The following is a 15513-nucleotide window of genomic DNA, read 5'->3' on the forward strand; positions in this document are numbered from 1 at the left end:
CTGACTCAATGGCCATGCATGTTACAGGAAAGACTCGGAACCAACAGGAATGTCAGACATGTTTGTAACCAAGTAGTTTGGGATATCCATTCATTGATTAGACCCTCAATTTGTATATGGATGTCTGTATACAAATGCATAATTTATGCTATCACCACTTGCAGATTTAGTTTTATCATCACAGTGAGTCATAAATTGGTTTAGACAGTGTGAGACTGACTACTTCGGACAACTATAATTACTGGGGTCTTTAAAATAAACTGCGTAACTCGCCTCATTTCCATAACCGTTCTTCCGGCTTTTCTTCACCTCCACCTCCCCCATACCACCTCTGTTTCTATTTACTTCTGCCACTACACCACTAAATATTACAGTTTTTCTCAATCGCTTTTAACATTCACTAAACAGCGAGTTCAATTGTCACAACTGTTTGCTGAAACATCAGAACTCTGCATGTCTGCAAAATGTAGTTCATCTCCCGAAACATTTAATTCATACTTCACAACCTTGTTATTGCATCATAAGTGGGCAAATGCCACAAAAAATAAAAAGTGTTTTTGTCATTATGTGAACCACACTGGTCAAAATGTTCAGATGTTTTTTCAACATGGCAATATTTATTGTATGCAAACTGCTTTCTATTTTATACAATAGCACTGAAAAATATATATATTTACTGCTTGTTCAAAATGTTTATTTAAAATAAGCTAAAGCAACACAATTGCTATACATTTTATCCAAACTTAATTTGATTGTGTTAAATGAGCTAAATTTGTCTAAAATGAGCTAAAGCAACACAATTGCTATACATTTTGTCCAAACCTAATTTAACTGTATTCAATCCACTTAAAGTTGCACTATGTAGTATTTTTGCACTAAAATATCCAAAAACCACTAGGCCAATGTCATACATTTTGTTCAATTGAGTACTTACAATATCCCAAATGTTTCCAACTATTTGTAAATTGTGAGAAAATTGCTATTTTAATCAAGGGGCCGGGACATCTAAGCATAGCGTCTGAGGTAGTCTCCTGTCAATTGCGTCATATTCTGCGTTACCCTCGGTTACCGGTTTTATTCTGCAAAAGTGGTTTACTCTTAGCAGTGTGCAACAAGTGTCACAGCAGCCGCCGAGCGAATGCACGTCATAACATCATTTTAAACACTCAAATAATATGATAAACAGAGCTACGTTACCTCGTACTCATGACCGGAAAAGCGGAAATAGCGCCGGCACCCGGCGACTGCGTCCCGTCATAATTAAAGTCCCGCTTGCACATAGTGCATAGTGCTTTAAATAGAAGTCAAATTGAAGTTTACTTTTTTCGTTTGTGTTGAGATTACATGAATGATTTGTGTTGCATTAACTGAAACTGGACAGGGTTGTTAGTTCCCAGCATGCTTTGCATATGCTAAATCAAGAGAAAGTAAATGTTATTTTATATGTAAAAGTGTTATTTTATGTATTTATGAGAAAGGAGGTGACTTTATTGTGTTTAATAGTGTTTAATATTCAATTATGTTGGAATTATTAGAACAATTTAAATGACAGTGGGTGAAGAGTGGAGTAGAGGATTTGCTTATGCAGTGGACTAAAACAACTTATGTCATAAAGGCTTAGCAAGTTGCTAATGTGTGTTATTGCTAATTAAAAGGGTCAACTAGTGCAATGTAAATCCAACACACTTTTTTTCAGTCAATGTCAGTTTTGTCTAGCTGAATGCTCTTGTGGATTACACTGAGCTTTTTACTGTAAGTATAGATTCAGACAGTAAAAATTGACTGCGAAAGTCAATAATGTAATACACGAAAAGAAAATGAACATTTGTATTTATACAGTACATTTATTTTTGATGAAATGTGTTCAAGCTTAACATACACAGTTGTTTGTTTGTTTTACACATTCTATTATGTCTTTCTCTAGCATATCTTCTTACACATCTTCCTATTGCTCATTCATGACAAGAATTTTCAGTTTACATGCAACACAATTCTACAAAAGTAATACAAACGATTAAGTACAAATATGTACAACAGAGCAATAATGTAGCTGCTTGTGTGTGTGTGTGTGTGTGTGTGTGTGTGTGTGTGTGTGTGTGTGTGTGTGTGTGTGTTGCAATTTAACAAACATTCCATGTCTTAAATATTTACAGAGTAAACTAACTCATTGGTTTTGATCAACAAGCCATGTGCATTTAGTCACTGTGCAAATTGTTGACTGAATCATTTTTTTTTTTTTTTTTGCTTAAATAAAAAATAATTTCTAAAACGCTTCGTTATCAACTTAGTTTCACACAAAAATGCATGTGCTCATTGAGAAACTCTTATCTTGGTGCTGTTGAATTCAACTAGTTCTCTGCAGGCACTCACATTCTTTGAGTGTTTCCAATTCAGGTTATAAAGATGTAACTTGCCCCCAAGTACCTCCCCACAACTGTCTAAAAATTAAGAAATATGACAAATGCTGTATGGCACATGTAAAACACAACATATCCAAAGGACTTTGAAATTGTTAGAGCAAACCAGTTTAATAAGGGCAAAGTAATCTTTTTTTCTTCAAAAAATAAATGTACTGTAAAACAAATGCAGTTTGGTTAAATCAATAAGAAATTATATTCTGAACTAACAGTTTAAGAATTGAGCCAACGTGATTGAGAAAATCTGTAAATGTAACAGCCCAGAAGGATATTTCAAGAATGGCAAGCCTAATGTGTTACCTTCATCCTGCTTTTCAGTTCTTTTTGTTGACAAAATAATCATATTCTGCAGATAATGCACATAGACTATTAAATGCAGCAGCCATTTTGTTTTTCTGGCATTGGTAGCTAATAAATGACCTGCTTATAATGGGGGACATTATGTCAAAATCCCAAGCAATTTCATTAACATATGTGTGATGTGGTTTTACTTAACATTAACTTTAACTGATTTCTCAACCGAACGCTAGACCTTACTTAAAATTCAGTCAAAAGAAGGAGATGAGACAAAATCTCTATTGTTCCACCCCCCTGTCTGCTTTTGGCATTGAGGGATGGGACTTTTCAGTTTTCAGGTGACAACATCAGTTTGCACACTTCAGCCGGTCACACAAAAGAATGAAGTTGCCGATCGGACATCAAATAATAGGGTCAAACATTATATTTAAGTAGAGAACTGAGGCATAATGATGTAGTTAGAAGGGTGTAATCTAAACAATAAAAATATATAAACACCTGTTTGACATAATTTTCCAAAAGTATGCATGACTGTACGGTTGATATGTCTGTAAAGGGTTAATGTGACATCAAATATGCATAATTACTTAATAATATAATAAAACAACAAAAACTAAAAACTCACCCGAACCTGCATATTGTTGAGCTCATAAGAGTTCAAATGTGGAAAGAGGACCTATTTTATAAACGTATCGGTTGCACTATACTTGCATGTATTTACTTATCTAAGAAAATACTGGGTAATATAAGGTAACTGCAGGGGTTAGGATTAGGTTTAGGTGTTCAGGGTTAGTAGTTATTGTAATAAATGTAATAAGCACATACATGGGCAACAGTAAAATAAAGTGCGGTTACACTTTATTTAAAGGGGTCATTGTTACAGTGTAATTATATATTTAAGTACTGAATAATATTAATTAACAACATGTATATTTACTATAGAGTTAGGGTAGGATTAGGGTTTGGTTAGTGCTATTACATGCCGTAACAAGGACACTGTAAAATAAAGTGTTACCTAAAGAGCTACCAATGCTTCTATATATATATATATATATATATATATATATATATATATATATATATATATATATATATATATATATATATATATATATATATATATATATATATATATATATATATATATATATATATATATATATATATATATATATATATATATATATATATATATATAAAGTTAAATATATTTTTGAATTTATATGAAGTATTAAATTATGGTCTGAAGGTCAGAACTTTTAGTTAATAGGATAAACAGTTTATTTGGACATTGGCTTGTGCATTATGCAACTATTCATTTGCATTTTTTTTTTTCATCCTAATTGTTAGTGTTTCTTTAAACAATGCGCGTATGTCACAACCGGATCAGTGGTATCTGAAACATTCAGTACTGCGCTGATGATGGTATGTACAATGACAAAAATGTGTTTTTAACTATTCAAGCTAACAGTTGCCTAACCACATTTCATAGTACCACAGCTAAAGCAGCCAACAAATGACCTAAAAGTTCAAATCTTGACTTGGGCCAAACTAAGTAAAAAGCTGTTTTTGTGCTCCTCTAGACTGCCATTGGCTGACTGAATCAGACACCTGTTTGAAGCCTGAAGCAACTTTCATTCCTGTGTGATTTTGCTTCCATCACTATGATGTTCTTCCTTAATTAATGGTGAGGCCTTAACACGTTTACAGCTTGAGGAGAGCTTTTGTTTCTCGGTTTCTGGTGACTGTATTTCATTACAGAGATACAATAAAGGAGGCAAGTTCATACCTGATGCCCAGACGCTAAGACTTGGATGTAACTCGAATGAATAAAAGTCAAAGACTCAACTCCAAAGGCCTCCCTTAAGGCGAAAGTATTGCTCTTGCCACAACATGTGCACAAGCTCAATGCCACAGTCAACCATTAGCCTACGCTAAGCACACAAGGTGCTTTCCTCTCAAACACTTTCTTTTGAGGTCTGGTAATACATCTTTGGCTGTTCATGACAGTGCAGTCAATAAGAGCTTTGCTGAGTACACAGTGAAAACGGGTCATATATGGGTGAATCTTCAGTTAGACACGTTTTTCAGTTAAACAAATACTTGAAATCTTAAAAAAATTAAACCTGCTAATGATGTGGAATTTTAATTTTGTGATAAGTATATGAAGAAAAGGTTAAATACACCTTTGAGTGGCTTGTTCACAAACTCTAAACATATTAAGAAATAAATATATTTTTTAAAGGGCTTAGTTGTGTTTATGGGATGCAGTATAACATGTCTCAATACTTCTTCTTTTTTTTCTTATATTTGACCTTTATTCCACACCGCTGTCTCCACTGTCAGTTGAAAGGCTTGTTTGCTTCCTGCTTCTAAGCCCATCCCTCCAAAAAATGCAATGGTCTTAGACTGGTTAGATGGCAAATGTAGTTTCATGTATTTTTATTGGCTAAAGTGCCAATCACTTTTTAAATTAGATTTAATGAGAGCTACACAAAAAAGTTGGGACAGGTAAAAATAAGAGGCCGGAAAAGTTAAATGTACATATAAGAAACAGCTGGAGGACCAATTTGCAACTTATTAGGTTAATTGGCAACACGGTTGGTTATAAAAAAGAGCCTCTCAGAGTGGCAGTTTCACCAGAAGTCAAGATGGGCAGAGGATCACCAATTCCCCCACTGCTGCGGCGAAAAATAGTGGAGCAATATCAGAAAAGAGTTTCTCCGAGAAAAATTGCAAAGAGTTTGAAGTTATCATCATCTTCGGTGCATAATAACATTCTCTGTGCATAAGGGTCAATGCCGGAAAACTGTACTGGATCTTCAGGCCCTTTGACGGCACTGCATCACATACACACTGTAAAAAAATATTGCTGGTTTAACTTAACCCAGTAAGTAACCTGGTTACCGTAAAATTTTAAGTTCATTGAAATAACATTTTTTAGTTGATACAATGAAGGAAATTGGTTTAATAAATAGAAACTCAAAATATTTTTGTATCTAAACCATATAAAAATGTGATAAATCATTTTGGCTTGGTTCACTGTCTCATCACAAATAAAACACACACAATAACCCAATATGCTTACAAAATCTTTTAATTATATTTGAATAAATGTTGTCGATTCTCAAACATGTTCATTGTAGTAACAAAAATTTTAAATTTCAATGAACTCAAAATTTTAAGGCAACCAGGTAACTTATTTTTTAAAATATTTTTTGCAGGAATGATACTGTAATGGAAATTCTAACATGGGCTGAGAAATACTTAGAGAAAACATTGTCGGTGAACACAATCCACCTTGCCATTCGTCGATGCAGGATAGGTCAAAAAAGAAGCCATATCTAAACATGACCCAGAAGCGCAGGTGTTTTCTCTGGGCCAAGGCTCAATTAAAATGGACTGTGGCAAAGTGGAAAACTGTTCTGTGGTCAGACGAATCAAAATTTGAAATTGAAACTGAGATGCCATGTCATCCGGATTAAAGACAAGGACAACCCAAGTTGTTATCAGTGCTCAGTTCAGAAGCCTGCATCTCTGATGGTATGGGGTTGCATGAGTGTGTGTGGCATGGGCAGCTTACACATCTGGAAAGGCATCATCAATGCTGAAAGGTATATCCAAGTTCCAGAATAACATATGCTCCCATCCAAATGTCGTTTCTTTCAGGGAAGACCTTGCATTTTCCAACATGACAATGCCAGACCACATACTGCATCAATTACAACATCATGGCTGTGTAGAAGGAGGATCCGGGTACTGAAATGGCCAGCCTGCAGTCCAGATCTTTCACCCATAGAAAACATTTGGCACATCATAAAGAGGAAGATGCGACAAAGAAGACCTAAGACAGTTAAGCTTAGGTCATAAAGCTAAGAAGCCTGTATTAGACAAGAAGGGGACAGCATTCCTATTCCTAAACTTGAGCAACTTGTCTTCTCAGTCCCCAGACGTTTGCAGACTGTTATAAAAAGAAGAGGGGATGCCACACTGTGGTAAACATGGCCTTGTCCCAATTTTTTTGAGATGTGTTGATGCCATGAAATTTAAAATCAACTTATTTTTATTATGTGGTGTGTGTGTAGAAAGTAACATTTTAACACTTTAGTTTAGGGTCAAATTCTCACTATGAACTAGTTGCTCATTATCGTGCATATTACTAGGATATTGGCTGTATATAAAGCCCATAATAATGCCTTATTCTGCACAACCATATTCTACATCCCTTAAATAAACTTTACAATTACCTTACTAACTATTAATAAGCAGTAAGTAGGGGTTTATTGAGGCAAAAGTCATAGTTAGTTAGTTAGTTAGTTAGTTAGTTAGTTAGTTAGTTAGTTAGTTAGTTAGTTAGTTAGTTAGTTAGTTAGTTAGTTAGTTATAGTGAGAATTGGACCCTAAACTAGTGTGACCAAATGTATTAGTCCAGAAGTCTTAAAGTGTAAATGTAAAACGATCAATAATGACATAGTAAATAATGTTTAAATGTATTATAATAGTTATAATAGTAATAAAAATCAGATGCTCACACAATAAAGGGCTTCCCTGTTTTTAGATAAATAAAGTCAAGTATGTTTATTGCACTTGTTTTCTAGTTTAAAGGTGTAACATTTTTTTATTTTTACTTATTTTTATTTAAACTTTTACTTGTACATTTGTCCCTGGAAAGATTCACAATTGCTGCAGTTTAGTGTTCATGTTAAATCCCATTCTCTGCAAGAGGTTGATCATTTGTATTGACATAGTTTCTTCTTGTAAATCTAAGACTTATGCTGTTTCTGCCATGAATAGTGGTTAAGATGAAAAGCTCCAAGAGCTTATGGTTGCAAGGTGGGTGACTAATACTTTTCAAAGTATGCCAAATATAGTTAATACTAAGAAATGTGGATGTACTAGAGTTCATGAAGTGAAACAAAAAATTACTTACAATAAAGTCTAGTTCATATGCCAGAACGACAAATCATTTCAGAACAACAAATGCATTGCACTAATATCTTAACAACTTTGTGGTTTATTTTATTTTATTACACATCTTTCCCAAACTCTCAGTATTATTCAACAAGACATCAGTTTCCTGCTGGACTTTTCTTTTGTGTGTTCATTTAATTGAATATGCCTCTGTAGTGCTGAGAAAAGTGAAAAATCACTTACATGGGGAAAAAACAACATTCATTTCCTTTACTGAAATGTTTAAAACATTCATCTGAAATCTTTCTTTAGCCCTTTTTATTCAAATGCATTTTAGAAAGAACTTAAGGGTGTGTGGCACAAGACTGTAAGGCCAAACCCTTGCAAACACAACAGTTTACTGTTGACAAAACACACTTTTTTTTTTTCTCAGGGGATGCTGCTGATATTTTTAATAATCTGACTGAAACCAGTGCCATATAGACCTTAAGACTCTCACAGTTTGACATTTGGTCCCCAAAAATATTATATATCTGATCACATCCTTGACTAAACCATAGTTTAGCTCAGCATAGTTCAAGTATGATGCAAATGCAGGTTTTCCAAATATGTTTTGGGCTATCTTATCAAATCACTGTGGCTTTGTCTGAACTAATGTTCTCCATGAGGCAGAATGCCTAAAAAAATAAAATAAATCACAATTGCTTCAAAACATTCATCTGCATCAAACTTACTCTCTGTATCTGTAGTTTCGGTGTGAGTGTGTGTGTCTGTGTGGTTGTCATGCCAATGTTGTAGAACCTGTTTGGTGGGTCCACATACATTTATCAGACAGAAACCCCATGACAGAGAGAATGACAGTCATATTCACCTGGAGTTTAGAGGTGTCAACACCAGCGGATACAGAAACACTCTCATGAACGATTTTGGGTAAGTGGCTTAAATCTCTCCCTTGTTCGGCTCATTGCTGCTAATATAAAACATACAGAATCAGAAAGAACACCATAGTGTAATTTATCAATCTGCATCATGATTTTGTGCTTAGGCATCTTTGCCTCTGATCGAGACTAATTCACTTACTTGCAATATGTAGAGGCACAGATATGGAATAAATATTCAAACTGTTCTGTTTTTTGAAGCTTGAATATTTGTGTGTGCAGTGGACTTCGCTCAGGTTGTTGTTATAAATGTGAGTTAATGGATGTTTTAGTGATTAATAGAAACTGGAAACGTTCACAAAAATGTGAACAGAAGAAATGTTGAATTTTTCTAAGCTGAAGCGTTTAGCACTGATTTGTCATGCTCAGGCTATAATTATAATATCATGATAACAAAGATGGCTTTTTAGCATCAGTTGTTTTAGAAGCAAGGTGACATATTAGATGATTCCTGTTGCTGATTAAACTCAAGGCTTTATTGTGTAATCGTATCGTTTTGATTGTGACTTTGAAATCTTCACTACATTGTCAATGTAGTGATTGGAATTGTCCATCTGGCCATTCCAATCACAGTCTGAATAATGTGTTTTAGACAAAACACTTGGAAGACAGACATTTAGGGAGGAAAAGCAAGAGAGATGCAGAAGTACCTGGGGCCTCATGTATAAAACTTTACATAGATTTTAGCCTAAAAGCTAGGATGTTAAAAGCTGGATTTCGCATACACACAGAAATCTTAAAGAATTGCCTGCAATTTATAAAACCCAGTCAGTATGAAATGTGTAAATGCATCTTCACCTTGTCTCCTCCCGAATTAACCTAGTTTTACGCATATCCTCATCTGCATATAATTTCCATATGTATATTCCAATCCTCATGATATCATGTTGGCATACAAGACATTAGGAAAATATGAGATAAGGACTATAAATTCCATTTGCTCAGTCAAATGACATTGCTAAAAAAAAAAAAAAATTGTTTTATAAATCCTGATATGTCCATGGAAAATTGCATATGCACATTTCAATGCCTTTTTTTGTGTATGTACGCAACGTTTATACATCAGGCCCCTGGTATTTATCTCCTCATTCATCTTTCTTTCATCTGAACAAACTGGTTCTCCTCATACTCCACAGTCCATACATTCCTAAAGCATTCCTGACAGAAACCACACACACACACACACACACACACACACACACACACACGCGCATACACACACCTAAACATCTGTTAAAGACACAGCATACCAGGTTACAACGCATTTATAGGAGTTATAGGAGGGTAGACTTGCTGTTGCTGTGTTTTACAATCTGAAATGTAACTTGTCTTTAAGCAATGTGGAATATTAACAGCATGGAATAATATCTTCCTATCCTCCTATCTTATTTATCTTTTGACAAACACATTCTCACTATGAGATCTAGTCTTGTTGAACATCTGAACAACATAATTACATTTATGTCTTGGAAAAACTGGAGGTGGTTCCTGACTTTTCACTGCCACTTCCTCTTTCCCTTCTTCAAAACACAATGTTTGTTATTTTTAGTTATAGTGATAAAAAAGTGCAACAATCAACCAGTTCATGGTTTAAAAAACATGTAACAGTGTAACTTCATATTATCTTTATTCCCAGTAAATGTACAAGGCTACTAAAAATGATGCAATATAGATGTAACAAGTGTATAAAGGACTGTGGGAAGGCGTTAAGCAAGGAAGTAATCGCAAACTTATGCCCATTTATGGAGTAGCAATGGCATGCCGATTGTGTGTAACAGCATTGTTTTGAATCAGCAGGGGTTTCTCTTGCTCTTAGTACTGAAACTAGCATCACATTCCGATTAGTCACTGTACTTCCATTTTATGTCCCTAAAAATACTAAAATAAAATGTCATTTTACTTGCAAATGTGAAATGTAGGCTATACATATTTGTTTTTAATAATTTAAAAAGTTAATGCTGACATTAGCACAGTCCCATATGTTAATGATAAAGATTTTGTCATATTGTTTTTGTTTTGACAGATCTTCTGAAATCTGGTTTTCATGACATGTCCAGCTGTATTTAAAGGAGTGAAGACATGATGGTTGGTACCCTTTCTCAAAAATAACTATGTAAAGGTCTAGTGGAGCACAGGAATGATCCCTATAGCCTGACAGGTGTAATCAGATTTGTTTAGTCATTAAGAAGACAGGCCGTATCTGATTCAATGGTTAATGCTGATGGAAGTTCCAGCAAGGCTAACAATCATTTACAGCACCTTTAATTGTTATTATTTTTTTAACCTCTGATTACATCCGTGCCATGGCACAGTAAAATAATTTTCCTGATGCATATAATATATGTATATATGATATTATGAACAAAAGACTTTAATGTATGTTAGTAAGTCACCTTGTTCATGTGCAGAACGGAGAAACAAAGAGTTTAACTTTGGAGGGCAAAGGGAAAGGAGGGGCCGTAGTCACAGGAATCACAAATCCAGCAATTAACCTGCAAGAAGGTAAAGAACTCACATAAACTGAGCATGTCTCTCTCTCTCTCTCTCTCTCTCTCTCTCTCTCTCTCTCTCTCTCTCTCTCTCTCTCTCTCTCTCTCTCTCTCTCTATATATATATATATATATATATATATATATATCATATATCATCGTATATCAATCATACAAGCAAACGTCATTGATTATAACATACCTTATCCTCTCTTTTTGTTTTTTTCAGGACACCGGCTTGTTTCTGCAACAATTCATCTGGACCACCTCAGTGACGATGATGTGCTAAAACTGATCAAAATTATAGAGCCCTATGACAATAACCTTGAACTTAAGACAACAAAAGACCTAAAAGCAGGAGTGGTAAGCAATCTTGTGAATTACATTTTTTTTTTTTTTTTTTTTTTTAGCTAAACAGGTCTCATGATGTCTTCATCTCTTCTTCCTCTTTAGTCTGTTGGTGATCTCAGATTGAACAGGGAGGCAGGACTTCGAGCACCAGGTGTTCAGGTTAATGGACTAAATGGACAGATAAATGCCCCAAGTCTCAAGGGTGGCATCTCAACCCCAACACTAAATGCAGATATGCCACAGATTGAGCTAAAGGATGCCACACCAAACTTCAGCCGTCCAGTTTTCAAAATGCCAACTTTTGGCATGTCTGCACCAAATCTCGATGGAGCAGGTCTGGATGGCACATTAGAAGCTCCTGATGTCAGTCTCTCCAGCCCTAGTCTAAACACTCCAGATGTTTCTGTTAATGTGGATAAACCTAATTTGAAGACCAAAACGCCCAAGTTTAAAATGCCCAAAATGCCCAATCTACAGGCTAAAAAACCGAAGATTGATGGTGATGTGAATTTAACAACCCCAGACATAAATGCTGGCCTAAAAAACCCTGATCTAAATCTGTCAGCCCCAAAGATTAATGGAGAAATGAACACCCCTGAAGTAGAGCTCAGTGGTCCAAACCTGGACATTGACACACCAAAAGTGAATATTGAACCTCCCTCTGGCAAGTTTAAATTTCCCAAAATAAAGAAAGTAAAAACTACGAAAGTAAAAGTACCAGAGGCGAGTGTTGATGCAAATCTAAATGCACCAAATCTTGCGCTTTCTGCCCCAAAATTAAATGCAGATGTCAATGCACCAAATGTTGACATTGATCTGCCGAGAGCTAATCTTGAAGCTCCAGACTTAGATATTCAGACTCCTGATGTCGATATAAATGCTCCCTCTGGCAAAATAAAGTTTCGGACATTCAAGAAACCCACATTCGGGAAAAAGGTTAAAGCACCAGATGTTGGCTTAGATGCCAATGTCTCAACACCTGATTTGAGTCTCTCAGCACCAAAGATAGATAGAGATATCAAAATCCCAAACACAGATGTTAATGTAAAAGCACCTGATGTAGATGTTCAGGCGCCATCTGTAAAGAACAAGTTCTCAACTCTTAAAATGCCAAAGATAAACTTAAATAAATCAAAGTTGAAAACTCCAGATGTAAATGCAGGCATAGAAGCACCAGACTTGAACATGTCGACTCCTAAGGTAGATATGAATCTGCCAAAAGCTGAACTGGAAGGACCAAATCTAGATGTCAAGGCACCAAAACTCAACCTCTCTGCACCGGATCTAGACATTAAGACTCCAGCTGTTGATATGGAGGCACCAGATATTGACATAGAAGCTCCATCTGGAAAACTAAAGAAGCCGCATGTAAAAATACCTAAAATAAATTTATCTGGGCCAAAAGTAAAAGGTCCAGATGTAGACCTCAATGCACAGGCAGATCTCCAAGCACCAAACCTTAACCTCTCTGCACCAGATCTAGATATTAAAACTCCAGCTGTTGATGTACAGGCACCAAATATTGACATTGAAGCTCCATCTGGAAAGCTAAAGAAGCCACATGTTAAACTACCTAAAATAAATCTATCTGGGCCAAAAATGAAAGGTCCAAATGTAGACCTCAATGCACAGACAGATCTCCAAGCACCAGACCTAGAACTGAATGCTCCAGATCTTAATCTTTCAGCACCCAAAGTGGAGGGCAAATTACGGGCTCCAGATATGGACCTGAACTTGCCAGATGCTAATATCAAAAGTCCAAATGTAGATCTTGAAGCCCCGAACATTGACTTAAATGCTCCTAAAATAGACATCAATGCCCCTTCTGCCAAAGCCAAGCTACCTCACTTGAAGTTTCCCAAGTTTGGTTTTTCGGGACCTCGGCTTAAAACACCAAAAGTAGATGCATCTGATATAGATGTGGATATTCCTACAGCAGAACTCAAAGGACCTAATATGGATGTTAAATCACCTGATCTTAGTCTTTCCACACCTAAAGTTGAAGGTGACATTTCTGCTCCCTCCTTAGACATTGGTTTGCCAAAAGGCAACTTAAAATCTCCAACTGCAAACATTGGGGGAAATCTAAAGTCACCAAATCTGACCACTCCACATGTAGATATAAATTTGCCAAAAGCTGAGCTTAATGGACCTGATGCAAATCTAAAAGTCCCAGATGTTGACATTAATACCACACCTACAAGATTTAAGATGCCACATTTCAATTTGCCAAATCTGAATCTGTCTGAGCCAAAAGTAAAAGGGCCTGATCTGGATGCTAATGCAGATCTAGATCTCTCTGTTCCCAAACTCGAAGGAGAATTAAATGCACGTGGTGTTGACCTAAATCTTCCCAAATCTGGGATCAGTGTGCCTGATGTAAATGCAACTTTACCAAAAGCTGAAGGGAGTGTTCCCAGTATAGATATCAATTCCCCAGACTTACAGGCTCCATCTGGAAAGCTGAAACTAGTTACAATAAAGAAGCCAAAAGTTGACCTTTCTGGTCCAAAAGTGAAGAGTCCTGGGATTGACATAAATGCAGAAGCTCCTGATCTTAGCCTCTCAGCTCCAACTGTTGAAACAGATGTCAAAGTGCCAGATGCTGATATAAAGCTTCCCACAGCAGATGTCGACATCAACACACCCAAAGGAAAACTGAAGCTCCCAACATTCAAAAGGTCTAGTCCAAAAGTCAAATCTCCTGATTTTGACATTGCTGCTGATGTAAGTGGACCAGATCTGAATCTATCTGCACCTGGGGTTGGTAGTCCTGATGTTGACTTGAGTCTACCAAATGCCGGGGTTGATGTAGATGTTCCAGGCATTAATGCTGAAGCTGAGGGCTCCAAGCATCGTTTCAAATGGCCCTTCAAATGGCGCAAATCTGTTGAATCAAAGGATGAGGATATAAACATTAAATCATCAGGAGTAGATGGTACCACTTCAGAAATAAAACTCCCTAAAAATATACCTCTCTTCAAAACTCACAGCTTGCCTCCCAGCAACATTGACAATATCTTGAAAGAGCTCACTGGAGTGGTTGATGATAGTACTGGCCCTACGAAAACAATTACTGACGCGGTTGTCTCCGTCTCGTCAGTCAAGACGAATCTAAAAGCATCATCTCCATCTGTTGGGGTCAATGGACAGACAGTCGCTGTAGACATCCAGGAAAGGCTAAGGTTGTCTAATTCACGTAACACAAGCTCAGATTTCAGCATATCTTCAGAAACAGACAGCCCTATAAAAGTGAATAGAGGAACATTTAAAGTCACAAAGCCTGATACTGATAAGGACTATCCGGTAGTTGATACTACCAGCAAGGAAGATGATGCCAAGATGACCCTCAGCTTGAACAACATGCTTGGTTTGCCATCAGATTAAACTTCCAGTAAAACCTTGTTAGCGTGGTTGCATATCCACTCCATATAGTTAATGGATATGTAAAATAATCTGTAAAAAATTATAATAATGATAATGCACCAACTATTTACTTTAAAAGTGGGAATAGTATTTATGGAGAAGCATTTTAGAATTTGGCAGAGATGTAATTATTTTTATATTCAGTTAAATACATAATTGTATAATAATCTCTTTAAATGTTTAATGAACGAATCGTCTCAAAATATTAACAAGAACATGAAAGAAAATACACCAAATATATAATTCTGTCTATTTTGCCACTGTTTTATAGTGTGTTATTATTATCTAATATATATGTCTTTTGTTTACACTTTATATTACAGTTGTATAATTCTTTTCATCAGTATTGCAAATTGAAAAAAAAGAAAGAAATAAAAAACAAGCCCACTTCTTAAACCTAAAACCACATATGTGCTGCTTTCTGTCTGTTTAATGAAGGATGTGCCTACTGTATTCACAAAGGCAAAATTCTCTTAAAATGCTTTAATAAAGTTGATCATATGAACAACACATGGCTACTTTATTTTAATGTTCACTTCAGATGCCACAATGTTTGGATGCTTGATGCCTTAAATAGAAACTTTTTTCAGATCATCTAACAATGTGTATAACAGATGGAGTACAGCTGTAAAACATCTACAATGATTTGTTTCATTTTTCATCACTTCTGACATTAACTATGCC

The 15513-nt window shown here is 35.8% G+C and overlaps 1 protein-coding gene across 1 annotated transcript; it reads left to right on the forward strand.

Moving 5' to 3' along the window:
* Positions 1–8477: 8477 nt before the first annotated feature.
* On the forward strand, positions 8478–15337 carry si:ch211-125o16.4 (neuroblast differentiation-associated protein AHNAK). Its single transcript, XM_067455591.1, has 5 exons — positions 8478–8555; positions 10587–10648; positions 10972–11065; positions 11282–11415; positions 11506–15337. The coding sequence occupies exons 2-5, from the start codon at positions 10643–10645 to the stop codon at positions 14788–14790; spliced, it is 3519 nt and encodes a 1172-aa protein (XP_067311692.1). The 5' UTR covers positions 8478–8555; positions 10587–10642; the 3' UTR covers positions 14791–15337.
* Positions 15338–15513: the final 176 nt, after the last annotated feature.

Source organism: Pseudorasbora parva, chromosome 10 (genome assembly GCF_024679245.1).
Source record: "Pseudorasbora parva isolate DD20220531a chromosome 10, ASM2467924v1, whole genome shotgun sequence".
Classification (NCBI taxonomy): domain Eukaryota; kingdom Metazoa; phylum Chordata; class Actinopteri; order Cypriniformes; family Gobionidae; genus Pseudorasbora; species Pseudorasbora parva.